Source organism: Oryctolagus cuniculus, chromosome 4, assembly GCF_051225735.1.
Source record: "Oryctolagus cuniculus isolate XC-2025 breed Fujian yellow rabbit chromosome 4, ASM5122573v1, whole genome shotgun sequence".
Lineage (NCBI taxonomy): Eukaryota > Metazoa > Chordata > Mammalia > Lagomorpha > Leporidae > Oryctolagus > Oryctolagus cuniculus.
In genome coordinates this window covers 129,985,553-130,009,841 of record NC_142870.1, presented here as the reverse complement: position 1 = coordinate 130,009,841, position 24,289 = coordinate 129,985,553, and the positions used below count along the sequence as shown (strand labels likewise).

The 24,289-nt window shown below is 40.8% G+C and overlaps 2 protein-coding genes across 14 annotated transcripts in view; one reads left to right on the top strand and one right to left on the bottom strand.

The window, feature by feature from the left end:
• Positions 1-24,289, top strand: part of MED12L (mediator complex subunit 12L) — a 360,120-nt gene that overhangs the window by 282,104 nt on the left and 53,727 nt on the right. For 10 of the 12 annotated variants that reach the window (XR_016232702.1, XM_089331069.1, XM_089331067.1 and 7 more), the window contains 11 exons: positions 7,479-7,706; positions 8,322-8,463; positions 10,082-10,202; positions 10,880-10,981; positions 11,691-11,804; positions 15,047-15,246; positions 18,129-18,317; positions 19,342-19,416; positions 19,531-19,721; positions 20,568-20,729; positions 23,063-23,174. Coding sequence is in view for 11 of the 12 variants with exons in the window: in XM_089331069.1 (XP_089187195.1) it covers positions 7,479-7,706; positions 8,322-8,463; positions 10,082-10,202; positions 10,880-10,981; positions 11,691-11,804; positions 15,047-15,246; positions 18,129-18,317; positions 19,342-19,416; positions 19,531-19,721; positions 20,568-20,729; positions 23,063-23,174 (1,636 nt within the window). In the remaining variant the exon portion in view is untranslated. The remainder of the gene's footprint in view (positions 1-7,478; positions 7,707-8,321; positions 8,464-10,081; positions 10,203-10,879; positions 10,982-11,690; positions 11,805-15,046; positions 15,247-18,128; positions 18,318-19,341; positions 19,417-19,530; positions 19,722-20,567; positions 20,730-23,062; positions 23,175-24,289) is intronic. The other 2 variants (XM_089331070.1, XM_089331075.1) reach the window with 1 other exon arrangement.
• The window catches only part of P2RY12 (purinergic receptor P2Y12), a 49,074-nt gene that overhangs the window by 21,774 nt on the left and 3,011 nt on the right, over positions 1-24,289 (bottom strand). The window lies entirely within an intron of this gene.

Genomic DNA, 24,289 nt, shown 5'->3' with positions numbered 1-24,289 from the left:
ATAGCAGCCCCAAATCTTTGTCATTGTTTGTGTCTTAGCCCTTGCTATCCGCATGGGCAGCACAAGGTGGAGAATGTACGTGCTACTTAGTGATATTCTGAGGAATTTTGGAGAATTGTAGATAAAAGGAGGGCGGGCAACAGTAATACCTGGCAAAATGAATTTGGAGTCCCAGTGCAGGTTAGTAAAGAGCAGATGATGACAGTAAATCAAGCTGGTGAGTCCTGTGAGTCCTGCCTTCTAAGAGAACCAGCATCTGATTACTCTTAACTCTCTCGGTCCCACCACCTTGGTCATCTCCTGAGTGGATCGTTGCAGAGTCATTCTTACTGGCTTTTCTGCTTGCACCCTTGACTCTCTTGAGCATTTCTGAACTTATCTGTGAAAGTGTTCCTTTCTAAAAAGGAATGACTCAGGTTTCCAATGGTATCCCATCCATTCAGAATAAAATTCAGGGTCCTTACATGGCTTTCAGAATTGAAAGGATCTAATCTTCTCTTCTACCTGTTTTCCCATTTTTGTCATTCTGGTTACAGGGACTCCTAACTGGTCCTCACACACCCTAAACACATTCCTGCTTTGGCACTTTCGTACTTGCTCTTTCCTGGAAGGTGACACTTCCCCACGTCTGTTTGCATGCTCACTCCCAAACTTCATTTGTGGCTCTCCCTCTCTGACCATTCTATTTCACAAAGTATCCCTTTGCCCATGACCTTGTCTGAACTTTTGCACCTGCTACCCATCAGTGCACTGTATATGTGTTTATGGCCTTAGTCCTCCCGTGAATGTCAACTTCACAAAAGCAGAGGCTTTTTCTGCTGCCTTCACTTCTATATTCCAGTCCTTGAAAGAATGTGTGGCTCTATGTAGCACTGTGAGAAATCTGTTGCATGAAGCATATAGATCATACTTCAACAATGTTGGTAAACAGAAGGTGAAAACATGTCACCATGAAATGGGTTGGCTATCCAGTTAATCTTGTGACTATTAGAGTGGACCTTTGCAATCGCTCTCTGCAGTATTCTGTCTTTTTTATACGTAGTATTCTCCTATCACTTTACCCAAGAGCTTTCAGCTTCAGTTCATGCTTGTCAGAGCTATTTCATTTGGTTCTTGTAGCAGCCTTGTTTTTAATGGTGGACTTCCACATACAGTCCTAGTAGCCAGTGCAGAACAGGTAGGTTAAATGTGTTAATCCCAGTCACATGCACTGGATGGGTAGAGATTTTAGAGGACTAATGATGGATTGAGGCATTAGGCATCAGCAAGTTGGCACATCACAGGGAATAACAAAATGTAAAATTTGCTCTGTTTAAAAAAAAATGGGAAGAAGAGGTGGAGCCATGATGGTAGCTGAGGAAGCAGCTTTGGTGACCACCTCTCCACAGAGACACCAGTGTGAACAGCTGTAGACAGAAGCCCAGGTGAGAGACCATGGCGCCCGTCTTACAATCACAAGGAAACTTGCATCGAAGAAAGTAAGAAGGAGAATTGCTCATGGTCACTCCTCCCCCAGCTCCAAGGAGCACGATGTGGGGAGAGATCCCCTGTTTGGGAAAGGGAGAGAGAACTGGATTCCAGGGTCAGGCCCACTCCAGAAGAGATTTAGTCAGCCTGAGCCTGTTAGCCCCTGTCCCCAGACTCTTGTCCATGGAGTGAATATTTGGGGCTTCCACAGCCAGTCAGTCACCGCCACCTGTCCTCCAACTGGCAGCAGAAGAGGGAAACCCCAGCTACTCAGAGAGGCTGGGAAAAGAGACTTAGGACCTTGATTTGGAGCTCAAAGCCTGGCCCACAGCTCTAAGGCCTGGCTCCTGATACAGCACAAAAGCCTCATTAGGCAGCTGGTACTCACAGACTTAGCCTCTAGATTTTCATGGCATCTGGTGGGTTGAATTGGGCTGTTTTTGGTGTGTCATTGCCAGCTATAGATGGCCCTGGAGGGCATCCCTGGGAAGTTTCAGAATCCAAGAAATGTGGGACCCAAGTGTGACCAAGCTGGGGGCAACCTAGGCAGTCAGGAAGCCTTTATCACCCTCCTCCAATTTTGAGCAGCAAAGGGACAACAAAGGGACTGTGTTTTAGAAGCCAGTGCTAGGCTGGTAAAGCCCAGTGCCGGGCAGATCCTCAGTTTCTATAGTCTCTGGACTTGCCCCTGTGTCTGGCAGAGATCTGAGCCTTGGTGAGACAGCCTTGCTTTGGCACAAGTTGCCAGCAACCTCTCATGGGCCTGGTGTACACACGCAAGAATGCATAGCACCTGATGATGACTGTGACCCACCTAAAGGCTGCCTGAGGAGCTAAAGAACTGCCTGTCTCACCCCTCGTACAACTTTGGCTGGACAGCAAGGGATCACAGATCTGTGTTGGCACTCAGCGCCAGCGCCAGCATTGAGCAGATTCTGACAGTTTCTGTGCTGTGGTCAGTGCCTGCAAACAGCTCTGGACCTGTTTGAATTTTCTGTGGAGTATATGGTCCAGGATGAGCAGTCTTATGGACCAGCTGGCATTACCCATGGCTGATAGTGCAGCATTGGGCAGAGCCCACCTCAGCAGCCCAACAGACCAGCTAGAAGTTAGAGAAGGACAGCCACAAATGAAGCAAGATTACAACTAATCCTTTAATGTATAGATGACATTGTACTCCAGCAAACATCAGGAGCATCCAAGAAGCCATGACCTCATCTAAAAAGCAAAGTAAGATGCCAAAAACTAACCATTTAGGAACTGAAATTTCCAAATGTTCAGATGAAGGTTTCAAACTAGCTCTTGTAAAGAAACACAATAAATTCAAGAGAACAAGGGAAATTAAAACTGTCATAGAAGGCACTAATAGCAGAATAGATCAAACAGAAGAAATAATCTGTGAGCTTTAGACAGGCTATTTGAAAATACACAGAGAGGGGAATAAAAGGAATCAGTAGAAATGAAAAAAGCTATGGGACATTTGAGATAGCATGAATAGGACCAATATTAAATATAAAAGAACAAATATTAAAGGGATTCAAGAGGAACTGAAAACTTCTCAAACCTAGAGGAAGACATAACTATCCAGGTACAAAAATGTTAAAGGTCACCAGGGAGATTCAACCCAACCAAGTCTTCCCCAAGACCTATTATAATCAAGTTCTCCAAGGTTAAAGATAAAGGATTCTCCAAGCTGTAAGAGAAAAGAGGCGAATAACAGCTGAAGGGGTCCCAGGTCACCTGCTGCCCAGGTTTAAGCAAGATGAGACTTTTACAGTACTGAAGGACAAAATAATGGCCAGGCAAAAGTACCGTCTCCAGCACAGCTACCTTCAGATGTGATGGAGAGAGGAAGACATTCTCAAGCGAAAGCTGAAGGAATTTATCACTGCCAGACCCATGTTACAAGAAATGTTAAAGGCATTTCTTCCAACGGAAAGACAAAAGCACCAACAAGTAAGGAAAAAATATCAGAAGGTAGAAAGCTCACTGGTAAGATTAACTATACTGACAAATTCAGAAAGCTCTAATATTATATATGTGTGTAAATCTTTTCTGCGAAGACTAAAAAAATTATCACTAAAATGTTAAGAGACAGACAATATAGAAAGAGGTCAAATGTAACATCAGAATTCAAAATGTGGGGAGGAATTGAGCACAAATGTAGGGTGCTTTATTAGAATTTCTTATCTCCGTATTTTTCCTTTGTTTTGATTGTTATAATAAATAATAAATTGTGATGTTTTTAAATAGCTTGTTATAGCCAAAGGAAGTTTTTAAAAGCTACAAGATAACCATAAAGCAAAACCTGTACATAGACTTACTAAAAGGAATCAAAGTACGTCACTCGAGAAAAGCACTTAACCACAAATGAAGAGTGTAATTTAGGGACAAAGAAAGGAAGGAAGTGCAATGAAAGTATGAAAATGGCAGTGGTAAGACCTTACCTATCAATAATTACCTTAAATCTCAGTGGGCTAAATTCTCTAATTAAAAGAAGTAGAATGACTGAATGGATTTAAGAACTATGTGCTGCTAACAAGACCCTCCCTTTGGCCGGCGCCACGGCTCACTAGGCTAATCCTCTGCCTTGTGGTGCCGGCACACCAGGTTCTAGTCCCGGTCAGGGCGCCGGATTCTGTCCCGGTTGCCCCTCTTCCAGGCCAGCTCTCTGCTGTGGCCCGGGAAGGCAGTGGAGGATGGCCCAAGTGCTTGGGCCCTGCACCCCATGGGAGACCAGGATAAGTACCTGGCTCCTGCCATCGGCTCAGCACGGTGTGCCGGCTGCAGCGTGCCAGCCGTGGTGGCCATTGGAGGGAGAACCAATGGCAAAAGGAAGACCTTTCTCTCTGTCTCTCTCTCTCTCACTGTCCACTCTGCCTGTCAAAAAAAAAAAAAAAAAAAAAAAAAAAAAAAAAAAAAACTCCCTTCACCTCTGAGGACACACATAAACTAAAAGTAAAAGCTTGGAACAAGGTATACCATGCAAATGGAATCCAAAACGTGTAAAGTAGTACAGTAACTGTAGAAAACAGTATGGAGGTTCCTCAGAAACTAAAACTAAAAATAGAACTGCCCTATGAACCAGCAATCCCTCCTCTGGGTAAATATCCAAAGAAAATGACATCTGTCAGTCAAAAAGATATTTGCATTCCTGTGTTTATTGCAGTACTATTCACAGTAACCAGGAAATGGAAACAACCTATTTGTCCATCTACTGATGAATATATAAAGAAAATATGATACATATGTAGTAGAATATTTCTGTCCAAGGATGAAATCTTGTCATTTGCGACAACATGGATGGATCTGTTGATCATTATGTTAAGTGAAATAAGCCAAGATATATGTTGAGCCTAAAGAAGTAGTTGATCACATAGAAGTTAAAAATATAATAATGGTTACTAGAAGTTGGGGAGGAATCTGGGTGGGGGGTGGGATTGGTAAAGGTTGATTGGCAGTTACTAGGTTATAGCTAGATAGGAGTGAAGTTTCTGGGTTCTGTTGACTGTAGAATGAAGACAGACAGTGTTTGTTTTGTTTCCTTCTCAAAAATGTAGAAGTTAGGACTTTTGGATGTTTCATTTCAAGGGAATGTTAAATGCTGAGAGGACAAATCTATTTACCTTGGTTAGGCAGTACACAATGTATATGTGTAAGAAAACATCACACAGAACCCCCCAAATATGTAACTTTTTATATGTAAATTTTTTCTCTAAAAATAATTTTTCTACTGGAAGAGAACATACAGCTTTCTTGGGATCTCTTGAAGTCAGTGGTCTGTCTTTTGGAATCACAAAATAAAAGGCAAATAAAAGCTGGAATACACAAATTTCTATTGGCATACTAATAAGACAGTTTTAATAAGTGTATCTGAAACTGCGAAGTTGCATGAGAAGGAAACCTATTTGAAGGGAACATAATACTAATCACATCTAGTACTGACTGAGCTATTGCGTTTGCCGAGCACTGGGCTGAGTTATTTCCATCAATCCTCAAAACATTCTCAGAAAGTGGAAATGATTTTCTATATCAACAGACGATTGTGCCTAATTCTGTGTCCATAAAATGATAAACTTAGACATGAACGCAAATTCTTTTAACTTTAAAGAATATGTTGCTTTCCTTTCTCTACCAGATGTTTTCATTACATGCAATTTCAGAAGGAAAACGTGTGAATTACTAGCTTCACTGCATATGTGCCGGAAGCACAGAGTAATGAAAATTAAAGAGTGATTCAGACTGTGCTCATGTTTCATTAAAACATAGAAGCCTATCTAGAAAGAGTGTAGTACATGAATCAGGAAGCCTAGATATGAAACACGAGGAGTTTCACGGTGAGCCACAGAGTTCACAGAGATTATGCAATCCAGGCTGGAGGGAGAGGCAACTCAACAGAATTCTGCACAAGAAGGCATGGTGGTGTGTATCTCATTAGAATTCAGAAGGAAATGCAGAATTCCTTAAGTTTCTAAAGATAGGCATGGGTCCATTGTTAGAGCTGCTGAGAAGTTGAATAAAAAGAGAGGTAATGCATTATAGTTTGCAGAAATCTACTCATTTGAAAATTCAAGGACATTGGGAAAGTAGAGGAAACCAGGAATGTGTGGTATTAGGGCAGAGTGTGCTTTGCTTCACTTTTAGTCAGAAAGGTAAGCAGTAAGGACTATTGCTATGATAGTTGTAAGAAAAAAGTTGAATAGAAAGTGTGGTGAAAGTAAGCCAGCAGAAGAGGTATTTAAAAGCACAGGGACAATTCAATGTCCATCATTTTGAATAAGTCGTAACTCCATATTACACACCTGTATTCTTCAGAGGTTACTGGCACTTTTTCTTTGCCTAAGTTTTCTGGGAAGAAAGATTGGTAGTCTAGAAGATTGTGACTACTGCCATTTAGTGAGTGGCATTAGTCTTCTCCACCAGTCATGCTTCCCAAGCATTATTTGGCACTAGGTTATCTGGGCGAGCTTGTGAAACATACAGGTTCAGTCCACCTGCAGTGGCCCCAGGAATTTGTATCTTTAAGAGCTGGCTCTATCATATGAAAAAGAAGTTCATATTTCAGTGAGTTATATTTGAAACAGGTATAGAATACCTGCCTTGAAAATGAAAAAGCATACAGGCATGCCACCCTGAACTGCTGTCACTGCCTAGAGACTTAAGATAATAGAGCTTCTTCTCTCCAGTGTCTACTAAAATGCAGCTTCTCCCTCCTCCTTCAGATCATCTCTCGGATTGATGCTGAGCTTTGAGATTTCATCAGCCTCAGTCTCATCTATAGAGTGGGATTGAAGGAGATACCTTCTAATTCCTGTTATAACTTTCCATACGTGGTTCAGATGTAACTCACTGAAACATGGATTGTCTTTTCACATGATAGGCCAAGCTCTCTGCTGCTGAGAAACACAACATGATAAATTTTTAGGAATGATACAGGAGTTTCTTCACTCCTGCAGACTCTGTGTGCTATCCGTATCCTCCTGCTCTCCCTGGAATGTACCCCTCTTTCTTTGTAGCCCTACCACAATGCTACCAGTGGCTTGGGCATATGAACTTTGACCAGGTATATGGTACCTTGAGAAACAGTTTTACAGAATGTGTAATTAGTTTCTAATGCCAATTATTTTCCCAAAGTGCAACTGAATCCATTTTTATTCTTAAGTAATAACATTTCCATGCACTTGTAAAAGACAGTTGTTGGAAGCCTTTGTTGAATTCTTTGATTTTTAGAGCATGTAAAATGTAGAAAAAGTTAAAAATCATTCAAATTAGTATCCAAATTTCTTATGCTTGTTTTGTTCTGTACCTCTTTTGGCAACTATTTATTGAGCAATTTCTACATTCTAGGCACTAGACTCAGTGTCAATCCAATTATGAAGTTCAAATCAAGAGCTTCTACTGGGAATTTTCTCTAGGAATGCATTGCAGTTGTCATTTTATATGTCTTAAGTGAATAACTGTATTTATTCCAGTTTTCTTTTCTTTTCTAATTCTTCTTCTTATAACCTCAGTAGTGCCTGTTCAAAAGTAAAGCAAACCATTTATAATAATGTGATGCCTGCAAATTCTAACTTGCGATGGGACCCGGACTTCATGATGGATTTTATTGAGAATCCCTCGGCTCGTAGCATCAACTACTCAATGCTGGGCAAGATCCTTAGTGACAATGCGGCCAATCGCTACAGCTTTGTCTGCAATACTCTCATGAATGTATGTATGGGCCATCAGGATGCTGGAAGGTGAGATGGGTTAACGTGAAATTCATGACTAACCAAAGCATTGTTCCCTTTGAACTTAAATCTTTAGTAATTGTCTGGACTGACATTTGGCTATCATTGACTTTTTAAAGTTTCCCTTTATTCTGTTCCACCATATAATTTGCTGTGTCCAAGAGATAGTACTTTCTGGCTTTGGCTTGTTACTATGGTATGACATGTTTTAGACATTGTCTATCAATTATATGATCCATTTTCTAAGATAGTAAAAATACAAAATAAAAGATACCCAGATTTTTTTTTTTAATTATATATGTGGTCCTACCTAAACTACATAGTGGTTTATTTTTTTTGATGCCCTTGAAAATGTAAATCGGTAGATGAGATTTGTTTTTAGAACTAAACATATTCTAATTCATATTAGTGCTGATTATTATTTCTTTGCTTAATAACATTGATAGTTGAAAAACACTTATTTTTTTTCTGCTCCAGGTTCTACTAAGTTGTTTGACATGTAGGCATTTATTATATCCTCAAAATCTAGAAAAATGATAATTGAGATGTGTTCATTATTTATATCACATATGAGTATTTTCTTTTATACAAGTTACCTTCTGCTGTTTTCTGTTTCTTTCCTAGGATCAACGACATAGCCAATTTCTCCTCGGAGCTGACAGCATGCTGCACTGTCCTTAGCTCGGAGTGGCTAGGAGTCCTGAAGGCTCTTTGTTGCTCATCAAATCACGTGTGGGGATTTAATGATGTACTTTGCACTGTCGATGTAAGTTTGCTTTTTCCTTTAAACCTCATCTGTGCAACTTGACATTTAGTCATGGGCAATGTGTTTTGAATTGACTCAACAGAAATATTATAGAACATTTTTTTCCCTCTTTCTCTCTGGAAGTAATAAAAAACAGTATAGTTGCCAAGGATTAAATACTTGGAAAAAAATTTGAAATAAATAAAATGAATAGCTTAATCTGTAGCAGAGGTGCTAAGAATTTCCATGTTTCTTTAAATATTTTATGTATGTGTGGTCTCTTCAGAGCTGCTGGTTTTCAATTTTTACCAGGAGCCTGAGTCTCCTCGTGGCATGAGACATGGTGAAACTAAAACAGCTGTCTAAATTTCTTTGTGCTGTGTAAGAATAACCAGTCCTAAACGTACAGGATTTCTGTCCAATCTTTCTTAGTGTCTGTGTCTAGAAAATGATGATGAGATGCCCCTGTGTATGCTACATGTTTCCTGGAATCATGCTGCATCTGTGATGTGTGCATTTCTTAGACATCAGCATTGATTCTTTGCTATTTCTGCCTATTATTTCTCCGAGTGTCACCTGTCATCATATCTTACGTACAAAAGAACTTTATACAGTTTTAAAACCGCCTCTTGGTTGAAGATTGACTCCCTGGTCTCAGGAATCAGTGGACAGCCCTGCCTCCATGCTTCCATTGTGCAGATACCTGCGAATATTTTAGATATTTAAAATTCACAGCTGCAGTCTGTGAATGAAAGAAACATGAGTTTTTCCCGTTAACATGTTTCCAGGACTTTCTGCTTTTTCTTTCCTTCCTTCCTTCCTTCCTTCCTTCCTTCCTTCCTTCCTTCCTTCCTTCCTTCCTTCCTTCCTTTCTTTCGTTACACTTTGCCTTCTGCTTCAGTCTCTCATCTGTGAAAAAGGAATTAGTAACTGTGTGAAGCTCACAGTGTCTGTTACTAAATGAGATATTTTTGTAAATTACGAAGCACAGTCCCAGGCATACAGTGTGAGTCCATATGAAGGCTGTTAGTACAGTTGCTTTCTTATTCTTTTCTCTCCAAAAAGCCATGTAAAATCTATATAATAGAGATTAATTCTCCTTTCTTTTTAAATTCTTTTTAATTCTCTCTTTTTGTCTCCTTCTTTTTAAATCTGCAACTTCCAGAGTTCCTTTTAAAACTATTTTGATTACATTAAGGGAGCCCTGTTGGTTATCCCTGAAACTGCAGCACATTAGTGAGGCTTGTTTCTCCACTAGGGCGAGTCGTCTTCTCTTCCTGTTTCCTAATGGTCTTAACCATTTATTGACATGTCATTTGCATCTGCGGATATGTTCAGGCTGCTCCATCTTTTAGTGATTTCTGGATTTAGCTTTGTTTGGATTTTCAGTTGCATGCATGCAGGTTAAGGCTCAGTGTATTTTTATAGCATTCCCATGCAGGTAAGCCTCTTCCTTTGTCTTATCAAGTAAAAAATTGGCTGACAAGAGAACAATCCCGATAAATTACCACCCCCTCTCTATTGGTTGATATTGGGATTAGAGATCTTGTTGGTATTGCCTATATTCTCATAGATATTAATCTTAGATACTACTTACACGGATGTGAGGTATTAAAACCTGTCAATGTTTTTCTTGAAGGTGAGTGACCTTTCATTCCATGATTCATTAGCTACTTTCATTGCTATTCTGATAGCACGACAGTGTTTTTCCCTGGAGGACGTCGTGCAGCACGTTGCACTTCCCTCTCTTCTAGCAGCAGGTGAGGCACCTGTTATTTGTCTGTTGTCTTGGTGGAGTGGTTTCTAACTTTTTGTCAAGTTTTTTGTTTTTTCTTTTTGATTTTTATTTGAAAGCCAGAGTTAGAGATAGGAAGAGACAGAGACAGAGACACAGAGAGAGAGAGAGATCTTCCATCTAGTGGTGTAATTCCCAAATGGCCACAATGGCCAGGGCTGGGCCAGGCTGGAGCCAAGACCTTTATCTAGATCTCCCACATGGGTGGCAGCAGGCATTAGCAGGGAGCTGGATGGGAAGTAGAGCAGCTGGGGCTGCTGGTGCCCACATGGGATATGGGCGTTGCACGTGGTGGCAGCAACTTTACCTTCTATGCCATAGCACTGACTCCAGTTTCTGACTATTAAAGTTGAGGGCATGCTCGTTGAGAGGTGGAGAGACATCCCAGTAGAGATGGTAGAATTGTAATGGTCATTCTAGATGAGTAACACTGTACCATGGATCTCTATGGGAAAGCCTGGAAACTGCCTTTTTTCGTGACCTGCTTTAAGGGGGCACTCAGGATTCTCAGAGGGCAGCCTGTTCTTTATTACCATAAAGAGAAGTTATTTGAGATACTGAGAAAATGTTGCTCCATAGAGAACTTTGAAGGACTTGGTCCTGAATATGTTGGAAAACTTGCCTTGCAATCCCCTGTCCTAGCCTGTGGAGATGCGGACGCAGAGCCTGGGGCGAGGATGACCTGCCGACTGCTGCTCCACCTCTTCCGAGCTCCCCAAGCCTACTTCTTCCCTCAATCAGCGGGTGAGCGGACAGAGGGGGCGTCACCAATGACATGTGCGCTTGGAACCCAAGTTCCATAATGACTGAGTGGGATGACTGTTCCGTAATTTCCTTCCTGCCTTCCGGGGGCTTGAACTAGGGGTTGGTGGGGGATGAGATGATGCCAGTGAGAGGGTTTTCAGCACCTTTCATTTGTGTGATATCCGGATGTGTTGAGAAATACACAGTAAGAGTTAATAAACAATGCAATGCCTCTGCTCTTGGGCTGAGCTTTGCTGGTGGGCTGTGCGATCCTCTAGTATTCCATGTATGTTGATTGTAAACCACACCGTAACAGCTTAGGGCACTGGTGACTCATTTATTCTTTTCCTAAGGCTAAAGTCATAAGCTCAGAGTTCTCGGGGTGTTAGTAAACTCGTTTCAAAAGATCATTTCTAGATAGATGTCTGTGTGCCTGTGTGACAGTAACACAAGTGTATGGAAGTCTTGCTAGTCTTTTTGAAATGTCTCTCTAAGGATCAAAGGCAATAGTTGAGTAATTTAAAAGAAAAAGTTAAGTAAGGAATCCTGGCAGTGATTCTTAGTGAATCCATAAGCATCAATTATAGCAAGCTAATGGCAATTAAGCGCCCACAGTCTAACAGTGAAAGGCCCCACTGACTGTAAATGATTACAAAAGATGGTTAATGATGGTGATGAGACCATTAATTGTTTGTTGTTGTTTTCACAGGCAAACCTTTCCCCGGAATAAGATCATCTTGTGATAGACACCTCTTAGCCGCTGCTCACAACAGCATCGAAGTGGGAGCCGTGTTTGCTGTCTTAAAAGCAATTATGATGCTTGGTAAGACTACCCTAGCCCGAAGCTTCCTGGTTAATCACCAGAAACAGAGGCAGAACAATTTGTTTTCAGGCTTAAAGCTAATCATTATTATTGCCATCATGATTTCTGTTTGTTCTCCTGGAAAGAATTCATTGGCATTCCCCAAGTCTAAGTACAGCTGGGCTCGCTGAGGATTCTGTCCCTCAGCCCCGGGGACACTGAGAATTTATGTGTGATACTTTCATGGTGTCCTCACTGAACGATGTCTGATAGATCCTCAAGCCCACAGAGTTGATTGGCCTTCAGTGTTCGGCAGAAATCACTCTTGGTGAGGGTCAGGGATGACTTGGTGATTTGACTTAATATTTAAATTGCAGATGGGTTACCCAGGTAGAGAACATCACAACACCTGGGTTTTAATCGTGAAGTTTCTGCTTTTACGATTCTGAACTAGTTTGGGTCCTTCTGCCTTTGTTTTGTTCATGAACCAGGTGAAAGTCACAGTGATATTTGTATTATTGATAAGTCAACGTTAACTGTCACAACAACATTTTCATTTAAGCTGTAATGTCCAAGATGTTCTTTACATCCTAATTGTATACATTCTTCAGAAGTACTGCCTTTTGTGACCATTTCCAGTGTTAATACCTTAAAACATTTTTGTTCTGTAAATCAGAAGAACTTGAATGATCTGGAAGTCTGGGTTTCAGGCTACCTAATTCCAGCTTTGAGTACCTTCTTTTGACCTCTACTAAATAATACTTACTATATGGAGCTCCTTGTGATTAGAGCAGAAATTACCCAAGTGTGTAGGAATTGCCTTAGATGAATCTTAAAGAGCATCTTTGGAAATTATAGCCCTGTCCTGCTACTTGGTGATGACAGGGTAGGACAACAGCGTTTTTATAAAACAAAGTATAAAATGTTCACTTAAAAATACACAAATCTTGTATGTGTGTGCTTTCTGTTGACATGCCCATAAAGCTTTATGCTAAGGGAATGTTAGAGCCATGTTGGGGGCCTGTAGTACTCCACAGTCAGCAAATGAAATTCTGATGATGATCAAAGGAAAACATGGCTGATCAGTTGCATTCAATAATTTTATGTAGTCAGTGACTAGCTTTTTTTTTCCTGCAATATTTCTAGTGCTCATCGGAGAGATGAGCAAATAATAGCTTTTCAATACACTAATATTGGAAGTGAGTACGTAAGTGACAGAGTTTCATGGCAGAAAACAAGGAATGGAGTCTGTAGACACTGGCCCTTTGAGTTGTTGGCCTAGTCTGAATCCGTTTAAGATCTACTCTCCTCTTTAAGTATCTGAGTAATGTGGAGCATCCTCCAGGTCTGCAGGTGGGGATCAGGTTAATTAAATGTCAGCAGAGCCTTGGACCAGGTGGGCACCGAACACTCAGTTTGTTCTCTGTCCATACAACTGCAGAGGGCTTGGGCACAGACTCTCTGTCCTTCCAACACCTAAACTAAATGAAGGGATTTGAGTAGGAACTGGCAGAGGTGTTTATTTCTTTGCTTTTATTTTTTGAGAGAGGTTTTTTTGACTTCAATGAGTCCTATTCAGTGGCCTTTCCATTCCTGTTTACCAGGAAAAGTGAGGGAATTCACATGGTTCATGGAAATGGAATTAAAGGATGGGTTTATCTTTGTGCAGAAAATATTTGAAATCCATGCATAATGAGGGATCTTCAGAAAGTTGATGGGAAATATTTATGATGAAAAAACTATACATGGATTTCAAGTTTTGGAGTATAAATTAAACATGTCTTTAATTCCCTTTTTGTACAAACTTGTTAAAATACCTTAGTATTATGAATTAGGAAGATGCGTATGTTATATTGAATTTGGTTTCTAATTTATATGTTAGTGTTACTTGTTAGAGTAACACCTGAGGATGTAGAATGCATCCTAAATTTTGATTCTTTAGATTTTGTTCCTTCAGCTCCTAAAGAGCTCAATTTTTTTAAAGTTAAATTTTAATTAATTTTTAAGCTTGAATATGATTTATACAATAATTCTAAGAGCGTGATGATATTCCCTTCCTCCATCCTTCCCACCCTTCTTCCTTCTACCTTTCTTTCCATGAAGAGCCCTACTGAATTAAATAAATTCCTGTGGGTGATGGGAGGTTGGTACTTTTTGTATTTGCCATATGTGTTATATATATTGATGAGCTGAAATGTCACATTCTTCCCTTCCTCATAAGATTTTATAGTAAGTATTCATTAAGCCATTCTGATATTTCAAAACTTATTTCTTGGTTGACCCTGTGGGTTTTTAAAGGCTTTTGGCACTGACCTGGGCTTGGTTTGACTCACACCACTGGCAGGTTCAGTCTCACCTCAGCTCACTTCCTGGTTACAGCAAATTTTTGAATCAAGGCTTATTATAATCCTGCGAGTAAACAGGGAGAAATCTGAAGGCTTTATTATTACCAGATTAGATTACTCCTTCTTATTTTTAAAATAGGACTTGGTTAGAGAGGATTTCTTATTGCAGCTACTCCAACATATTCTGCTCAGTCCCCCCTCTCTCTCCCCAACCCCCAAAATTTTGTTATGAGGAGCAGAATTTCCTTAGCTTCATGTCACTGAGTATACTAGAGATTGGCCAGGTAACGTTTTCTGATTTGGATGGTACAGAGAGGAAGGTGGAAGACATGGGTCATTCAATGAATGCCCTGCGTTTCGGGGCTTCCTTAGTATGCATTGCCCTTTTCCATCCCCAGGGAAATAAATCTCTCTTGTCAAGAAGTTGATAGTAAGGTGGGCTAAGGCAAAACTTTTCTCTTGACCTATGGATAGTCAAGGACCTATAAGTCATTGTAAGAGAAGAAATGGAAAAGGGACATCTAGAAGGGTGAGTAACCGATTTTTTCCTTGTCTATAAGTCAAATGAATTTGAATACATTCATGCTTGAAATATTGGTGAAATCCATGTTCTGTGATTCCTAAGTGTGATTCATAGTGGCCTTTCCAAATGTGGTGAAAGTATATTTAATTCTGTGAAACAATAAGGAATGAGCCTTGAACTTGCTTTTTGTCTTATGTGTGATGGAAACTTCTCTGGGTTCTTGCATTGATTCTGTTGATCCATTCTCTCTATTGTTGAACGCGTTGACTATGCAATGATGATACCGTGCATAGTTCACACACTTTAATTCCCCTGAAAGCTAGCCTCATTTGCTTCCAAATATTTGGCAGTATTTTGAGCTTCTGTGATTTTGCTTTTGTGATTCTGTTATTTAGGAGATGCCAAAATTGGCAGTAACAATGTCAGCTCTTTAAAGAACGAGGACTTCACCATGAGGGGTTTACGTCGTGACGGCAATGCTGATGATATCTGGACTGCCTCACAGAATTCAAAAGCCTGCGGGAAAAGCATTTCTATAGAAACTGCCAATTTAAGAGAATATGCTAGATATGTACTGAGGACTATCTGTCAACAGGTATTTTTCCAATTTAATTTGCTTTTTAATTTGGGTATGTATGCTTTCAGAGAGAGCTTCTCACTATTGCAGGAAACTTGTACAGAGGTGATCCTTTCTTTTCTCTTGCTGACTTTATTTTGAAATTATTTCAACTTTTCTGAAAAGTTGCAAAAGTAATAAAGAACTCCAAGATAACCTTGAAACAAAGTCATAATTTTTGTTTTTTACATTTTACCATGTGATTTTCTGTTTGTGTGCGCCAATATGGGTGTATGCACCATTTTTTTTTCCTGAATCATTTGAAAGTGGATAGTGTACTTTATTCATCTTTACTTTTGAACATACCAGACTTTATTTTGTGAAATAACCAACTAGTTAATAAAAGACAATTTAGCGTTGGTGCAGCAGCTTTTTCTCATGTATAGGTTACATTCCAGTTTTGTCAGTTACCCCAGTCTTGTTGGATTTATCTGAGATTTCCTGTAGATTTACCATTATAGGATGCATTCCTCGGCAAGACACTACAGAAGTAATATTAGATTTTTCAGATAATCATACATGAAAACATACATTTATTTGATGTTAATTTTGATCAAGGTCTCACTATTGTGTAGTTTTAAAGATTTCTCCCTTGGATAGTTACAATTTTGCTCTTGTAATTTATAAGCAGTCTTTGGAGAGACCCTTTGACATGATGCAATTTTTCTACTCATGAAACTCTCCCATCTCCCATAAGCATCCATTTTGATTCTTGCCCAAGTTAGTCTATGTTGTCATGGCTGCAAAGTGGTGTTTTTTTTTTTTTCCAGCTCCTGTCTTCCACAATATCAATTTGCATTCTACTCTAAGAGGAGGCTACCCCAAGCCCCCTCTTTGTCATTCATGTATGTGGGTTATGATGAAATGTTCTTAGTTGTTTCCATGTTCAGATTGTCCTGGACTTGTGCAGTGAAAATCCTTATATTCTGGGTCTTGTGTCATGTGACATATTCCCATCTTTTTAAAATTATGTTCTCATTTCTTGACCCATCTTGTATCTCCCTTGTAATCACCCATTCTACCGTGGAGCATTAGTTCTAACATAATGGAGAGTGGCACTTTGAAATGAAGATCTGTGTACAATATGTTTCATTGCTGTGGGGGTATCATTGCTTCCAGGCCCTTTCAGCAGACCATGCTAGGAAAAAAACCTGCATCTCTCTGTGTGTGTATGTGTGTGTGTGTGTGTGTCTGTGTATGTACTGTTGAATTCATACTGATACTTCCAACTTTAATCCAGCCTCATTAACCTCTTCCTTACTTTACCTCATTTCATGTTCATATCACCTTGTTCCACACACACACACACACACACACACACTCTCACACACTCACACACTCACACACACACACACACGCACACCCTAGTTCCTAGTAATAGCGACTTATTTTCTCATTTTAGCAACTCTACAATACACCTGGCATGTTTCCAGAGTTATTACATGTATACCCCTGGGAAAAAGAAACCCAGTAGGATGAATTGATCATTTGTCTACGGTTTCTTTTTCCCTAAGGGTTTAAAGTATTGTGTCTAAAAGTTATTTGAGCTTTCTCCCTCAATGCAAATGTGTTTCTTATTTGAAATAGGCTTCCATTTATTTGTTTGTGTTTGCACTCAGTTTAAATTCATTTTTCCTCCTAGTTTTGTATATAGAATAGTGTACTTCCAAATGTCCATATACACAAAAATGGTATACTTGGAGGTGGTCCTTCTCCCCACATCCCTTCCACTCTTCCATTCTCTGCCCCTTCTTGCCCCAGTTAACCAATTTTTTTTTCTGATTTATTCTTTTGTGTGTGCGTTTTTTTAAATTTCTTCCATTAAAACAAAAATAATTTAACTTACGTTTCTTCTGTACTTGTAGATCTTACCCACGATAAAAGTTAATTGAATAGTTATATAGGTATTGAGAGGCAGTTGTATATTGGTTCCTATATGTGAGTGCACATTGGAATCCCTGGAGAATTTAAATTTTTTTTTTTTTTTGATGCTTAAAATAACCCTGGTGTCTGGCTACCCACTTGAATTTGACTTAGTTGGTCTGATGTGGGACCTGGGCACGAGTTTTATGAACTTCCCTGGTGGTTTTAATCTGTAACCAATATTGAGTCACTGGTACATTAGTTATGAAACAGGCTTCATCCCAAATAGATGTTGTTTCCAATAGAGCTATATTATTGTTGGTGATTTCTTACCCCATTTCATGTAAGAATTTGCTTTGAAAAATTGGTGAAGATAAGGTGCTAAGACTAAATTGGTAGAAACTCTCTAGAGGGCAATTATCTGCATGAATTAGTAGCCTTGAATTTTTGGCATACTCTTTGACCTAGCAATTGTACTTCTGTGAGATTATCCTAAAAAATTAACCTATAGAAAAGAGATGTTCACAAATATTTGACTGTAAGAGTAATATTCATAGTAGCATCCAAAGGAAGATAATTTTCTTAATATCTTTATACTATGTTCTTTCTATTTGGTGGAATTTAGTATATGCATTCCATAAGGAGCATTTATGATATAGCGTATACCACTATACAACAAGTTGAAAATTGATCACAAAAATAGGACCTGGAGAAAGGAGCATTTTGCAGTTTAAAACAGATATCAGTGTTTTTTTTTTTTTTCCTTTTTGAATAATTGTTTTACTATTTTTTTTTCTTTAACCAAGGTTCTACTTTGTATTTTTAAGAAGTAAAAGTGTTATAAATGTTTTTTTTTTGGAGGAGGGGGGACTATTCCCACCCATTTTCCATGTCATTTTTAATTGAAAGTGTCTTGTTGGCCTTATGTTCCCTGTGTACTGTGAATTTAGTATATATCATATACCCATGCCAAAAGCCCATGTCATTGTTCTTTTTAGGAATGGGTAGGAGAACATTGCCTAAAAGAACCTGAAAGATTGTGTACAGACAAAGAACTTATATTGGACCCCGTGCTTTCCAATATGCAAGCACAGAAATTACTGCAGCTTATCTGTTATCCCCATGGAATTAAAGAGTGTACTGAAGGGGACAACCTTCAAAGACAGCACATTAAGCGCATTCTTCAGGTTGGTGGTGTCTTCCAGGGGCTGTGCTGCTGCTGTCATTTGACACATTCTTTGTGGTTATGTGAAGAAATCCCCTATCTCCCTCCCTCTCTCCCCCCTCCCTCCTCCCTACCTCCTTCCCTCCTTTCCTTCCTCTCTCTCTCTCCATCACTGTTACCCAATTCCTGACTTTGACATATTCCATATTTTGTTTTCTCCATTTTCTTTTCTATGCAATTGGCCTACTTTTTTGCTGAGTAAACAGATGCTGTAAATTGTGCAGAATCATTGGATAAATATTGGTATTTTAAGCCAATAGTGCATTTACATGATAAATAAGCTTTGTGGAGAGACTGCCTTAGATGTTACCCAAGACATGTTGAGAACTTTTTGGGGGCTGGCATTGTGGCACAGTGTATTTTGCCATACTGGCATCCCTTTTTGGAGTGTAAGTTTGAGTCCTGGCTGCTCTGCTTCTGATTCAGCTCCTGCTAATACATCTGGGCAGGCAGCAGTGGCCCAAGTACTTCAGTCCCTGCCACCCGTGTGAGAGACCAGGGTGGGGTTCTGGGCTCCTGGCTTCGGCCTCCTGCAGCTACAGCTATTGTGGCCATTTGGGGATTTGGAGAGTGAGCCAGATGGAAGCTTTCTCTCCTTTCCTCCCTTCTTCTCTCTTCCTCTCTTTCTCTGTCAGTCTTTCTCTCTCTCTCTCTGTCTTTCCCTCTCTGTTGATGGTCTTTCCAGTAAATACAAAAGTAAATCTTTACAAACATTTTGGGGTATGGTTGGTTAGACAGACTTTGAGAGAAGAAATGCTGTCGTCTTTATCTCCAGTGTCGTGTTGAGTCAGATATTTTAATGTTTTTATTAATGTCTTTGTGTCTACACTGAATATATGCCAAGATTGAAAGGAAGCTTTTGATCCACATAAATGCCTATATTGCGCATTATTTTCTCTTTTTTGAGAGTCTCGATTGGAAGGAATTACTGTGTGTTAATTCGTGTTCACTATTCTTAATATTTTAATCCTTGCCTTTTTCTCCAGAATCTTGAGCAGTGGACACTGAGACAGTCTTGGCTAGAACTTCAGTTAATGATCAAACAGTGCTTGAAGGACCCTGTGAGTATATGTTGAAAGTGTGAATGGATAAGGCATTTTATAAAGAGCACCTGCATTGATGTTTGCCCATGAAGGAATCTGTGTGCATGCTAGCGTTCTTATGCCTCGCTGCAGGGCTCCGGTTCTGTGGCTGAGATGAACAATCTCCTGGACAACATTGCAAAGGCCACGATAGAGGTGTTCCAGCAGTCTGCCGACCTGAATAACAGCGCGTCTAATTCGGGCTTGAGCCTCTTCAACCCAAACAGCATCGGAAATGCTGATGCAAGTAGCACAAGACAGAATGGAATTAAGACGTTTCTAAGGTATTAGTTTCTGTAGTTTTTATTGGGCTATCTTAAATTTTTCACATGCAACATTTAGGTTTAGTTTGCATAATGCAGTTATTTTTTTCATGAGCCCACGGGAAAATAATTACTTGTATATATAAATTAAAGAGTAAATGTAGGTGAATAGTATCTTAGCTTTCAATATGTTTGATTACATAGGCCCAGACACTTTAGAACCATGGATGAACTCAGGATTCATTCATGTCTTCACTGTCCCTTGGGCCACTGTACTCCATGGTATTCATTAGGCAGGAAACACTTTTCCGACCACCCTAATTAATTGGCAGTTTTGTGTGAATATACCATAGTAATTTGTGTTCAGAATTAGAATGAATAGGCATAAGAAATCTTAATGAAGCCCTTTAATCACAGAAAGGCAGCTTGTTTTGTGTTTCATCATTTTGGTATAAAATATACCTATTGAACTTTGAAACTTTAAACAGTGGTTATTGGTGTGCTTGTGCATGATAGCATTTCATCTTGTAACCATGAAGAAAAGCGTATTGTTTGTTGAACGGAAGGGTTGTTCCTGGTCGGAGAGCCAGAACCATAGAAAAGTGTGAAAGCACAGGTTAGTTCGCCGTATCCTCTCAGAACTGCACCTTTTATTGCCCTTCATGAGCGGGGGGGGGGGGGGGGGGGGGTGGAAGTATATGCAAATATCTTGCCTTTGTCAAGAGGAAAGGCGGTAGAGAAATAAAATGGAAGCTTTGGAGTAGGCTGTGTCATTTGCATCAGAGTCTTGCTTTGCTGTTTCTGTTAAAACTGTACGAACAAGGAAAAGGATGCTGCCTCCGGGATAACACCTGTCTCTGATTTTAGCTCCTCTGAACGCAGGGGTGTGTGGCTGGTGGCTCCCCTCATTGCCAGGCTGCCGACCTCTGTGCAGGGAAGAGTGTTGAAAGCTGCTGGGGAAGAGCTGGAGAAAGGGCAGCACTTGGGCTCTTCTTCAAAAAAGGAGAGAGACAGACAAAAACAGAAAAGGTATGTTGGGCGCTGCGTCGCTGAGTGTGAGACCACAAAGAACAACTGAGGGTGTCTGGCCTCCTGCAAGGACCCAGAGTCCACTGAACTTCAGTCTTCACATGAACTTGAAAATAACCTGGGAGGCGAGGCTGTGTTCCTGAAATGTTCCAGGATTTATTATTTAGTGCACTAGTTGTCAAACCTGCCTATGTATCCAAATCCCTTTTGACCTGATAAAATACTGACTTCAAAATTCATTTGAGAGGCAGAGAAGGAGAGAGAGAGAGAGAACACTCCCAAATGCTGGATCATTCCCCAAATGCCCACAATGGCTAGTGCTGGGCTGTACCAAACGTGGCAGCTAGGAAGGTCTCTCCAATGGGTGGCAGGAATCCAGCTGCTGTAGCCATTATTACTGCCCCTCAGGGTGTGCATTAGTGGGAAGCTGGAATCAGTAGCCAGAGTTGCAGCTTGAAAGAGGCAGTCTGATGTGGAACACAGGCATCCTGACCCTTGTGTTAACCATTCTGAGCTCTACTTAGGCCAGTTTAATCATATCTGGTAGGAGTCCTCCCTGTATTTTTGTTTTAAGTTTTATTCATTTACTTGAGAGTGAGACAGAGAGCTCCTATCTGCTGATTCTCTCCCTAAATGCCCTAGGGCCAGGGCTGGGCTGGGGCTAGGGCCTAGGACTGGGAACACAATCTGGGTCTCCAACAGGGTGGCAGGAAGCCATTACCACTGCCTCCCAGCGTCTGCAGCAGCAGGAAGCTGAAGTCATGAGCTGGAACTGGGAATCCGACTTGGGCACTCTGCTGTGGGATGCACTCCCCCTGCACGTTATTTCTAGTTGCTTTTGTTTAGATATTTATGTTTAAGACACACAGAACTATTTAAAATTCTGGTGCTAGAGATGGAATTAGTTACAGACGCATTTCATATTTAGGTCTCTAGTTCTGGACTACTAAATATTTTCTCTAAGCCATCAAGCTAATCTTTTCTTAATTTATTTTATATCTTAAAAGAGGTTTCACATAATTACATTTTATAACTGACCATGTTACTAGAAACTGTAACAAGAAAATTGTAAGAATTTAGCACTCCAAGAGTTAGGAAAAAAAAATAACTTCTTGGATTAAAAAAAATACCCCTGCAGACATACAGATTTCTTGGCCTGTAATTATTCATACTGTAGTGGCTGCTGTTTGTTGACTGCTCCTTACAAAGTGCCCATTCCCGTGTGAGACTCACAAACTCTGTATACTTGTAAGGTTCGTGCAGCAGTCAGGGAGCAGGTGCTCCTGTTCTGCCCTTTTGAAGGTGGAGGAACAGAGGCACTGAGAGGTTAGTTGCTGCAAGACACACATTATAGGAGATACAGCTGGGCTTTAAACCCAGGCAGTCTGGCTTCTGAGCCTGTCTCTAGACATAGTGTGTTTTCTGTTTCACCCCCTCGGCCAGTGTTAATTAACCAGCCAGAAGACACAGTTCTAATTTTGGTTGTGAGTGCATTGCCTCGCTTCCCAGAAGACGGCCAATGGATATGAAAGACAGCTGTTCCCAGAGCCACACCTGTCCATTCTCCATGTAAGCTGAAGCTGATTGAAACATATTGGCCTAGTTCTTATTTTAAGAAATTTTCCTTTCGGGTATAGGCTTTGTTTGTTAACGTGATTTGGTGATGGTTCTCTAATTGAAGACATTTCATAAAAACATTAATTCAAAACAATTTTTACAAATGCCTTGAAACCCCTTTAGCAGAGGAAGCTGTGGGCTATGGTGGAGCCAGACACTAGAGGTCGCCAGCAGGTGTACCAGGTGTGGAGCCCTCAGGCCTGGCTGCTCATCCTAGCTGTACAGTGCCGCTGTGTGACCCTGAGAGAGGCGCTGAAAAACAAACCAACTCAGCAAAGTGCATGAGACAGAGATAGGCTTGGCTCCTGGACTCTAAAATAAGTGTTTTGCATGGGAAAGTATTTCAGTTTCCCATTTTATTTTGTGTATAAATTGATGTTCTTTCGGATGTGTGTTTTAAAATTCTGTTACTGATGTAAAATGCAAGTTCATGATCATCTCCCCCTCTCCGCCACCCACCCATGTACCCACCATTGTGCTGGTGCGGGAATGCCTTCAGGGGCACTTGAGCGTAGTAAGTTATTTGGGAGTGTGGCAGTGGCTTTCAGTCTTGTAAGCAGAAGTACGATTTATCTTTTCGGATACCCTTTGACGATTTCCCATGCTCTTCATTTATCTAATAGTAGAGCGAGTAGCCAGCGGGAGCGAAATGAGAATTGCAGCAGGAAGCAATCCATTCTCTCTAACTAGATCTGCTCTTGCTGCTTCCTTTGTAGCATGTCACTTTTGAGCCAGCAGCCTTTCCTCTCACTGGTTCTTACCTGCCTCAAGGGACAAGATGAACAACGGGAAGGCCTCTTAACATCCCTCCAGAACCAAGTTAACCAGGTAAAATATAGCATAATATCAAGCCAGGTGTGTGTCTTGCTAATGGCATTCACGTGCTTTCCTTTCAAATACTGAGATGGAACTAACCACGGCACAGCACGCTTTGATGAGGTGACAGGAAGCGGAATCCATGCCCTATTGTTTTACCTGACATTCTTGTTACCCCAAGAGGAACACTTTGAGAATATCAGTTGTGCATCCAATGCATGTGTGTATATAGACAATGAAAGTAAAATTTTGCAGTATTGCAGATGACCATGCAATATCCACTCCTTTCCTAACTGCACCTCATGGGAGAGGGCTTGGAGTGGTCTGTGTTGGAGTGGGTTTGGCTGTAAGACAGAGGAAGCCACGTCCTGCTGCTTGTGCCGGCCAGCCCTGTATGACCTGTTGTCACCCCGTGTTTCTGTGGCACCATGGCTTCCCCTTGCATCCTACTGCATGGCTGTGGCCAGTTTGGTCCTCTTACCGTTTTTCACCTTTTGGATGTGGGATACAGGGATCTCTTTTCTACATAGCCTCCAGGGTGATCCGTTTTAAACGAAAATCACATATAACTTGAGTGTCCCCAAAGTTCCAGTCATTCCTTTTATGCTACTAATAAAAGTCCAAGCCTGGGCTTATGCAGCCTTGTGTGATTTGGCCTTCGCTGTCTCTTCCACCTCGTTTCCTGCCTGCTTTGGCCTTGATCTTGTCACATGGGCCGTGTTACTGTCTCTTGAGTATGCTGAGTAAATACTAACTTCCATGCCCATGAAAGGATTCCCTCCCAGACATTGGCATGGCCTGCTCCCACACTTCATCCGGGTCTCTGTTTAGATGTCACCTCCTTTGGGAGGCAACACTCACTTTCTGAAAATAGACTGCTGTCATTCTCTCTCTCTCCTTAGCTGCCTCCCACTGCTTGCTACGCTTGACTTACTTTTATTTGTCTGAGTATATTATGGAAACCCCATGACAGCTTGTGTTTTCATGAGCTCCTTTGCACCCTTATTTGAGCCTTGGGAGAGGTCTGTGTCTTTCAGTGGGATTGAAGAAGTGCCCTACTCTCCCCTAGCTGTGTACTTGCTGGTTACAGGTCAGCTGTGGGGTGGGGGGTGGGAGGGGCAGGCTGT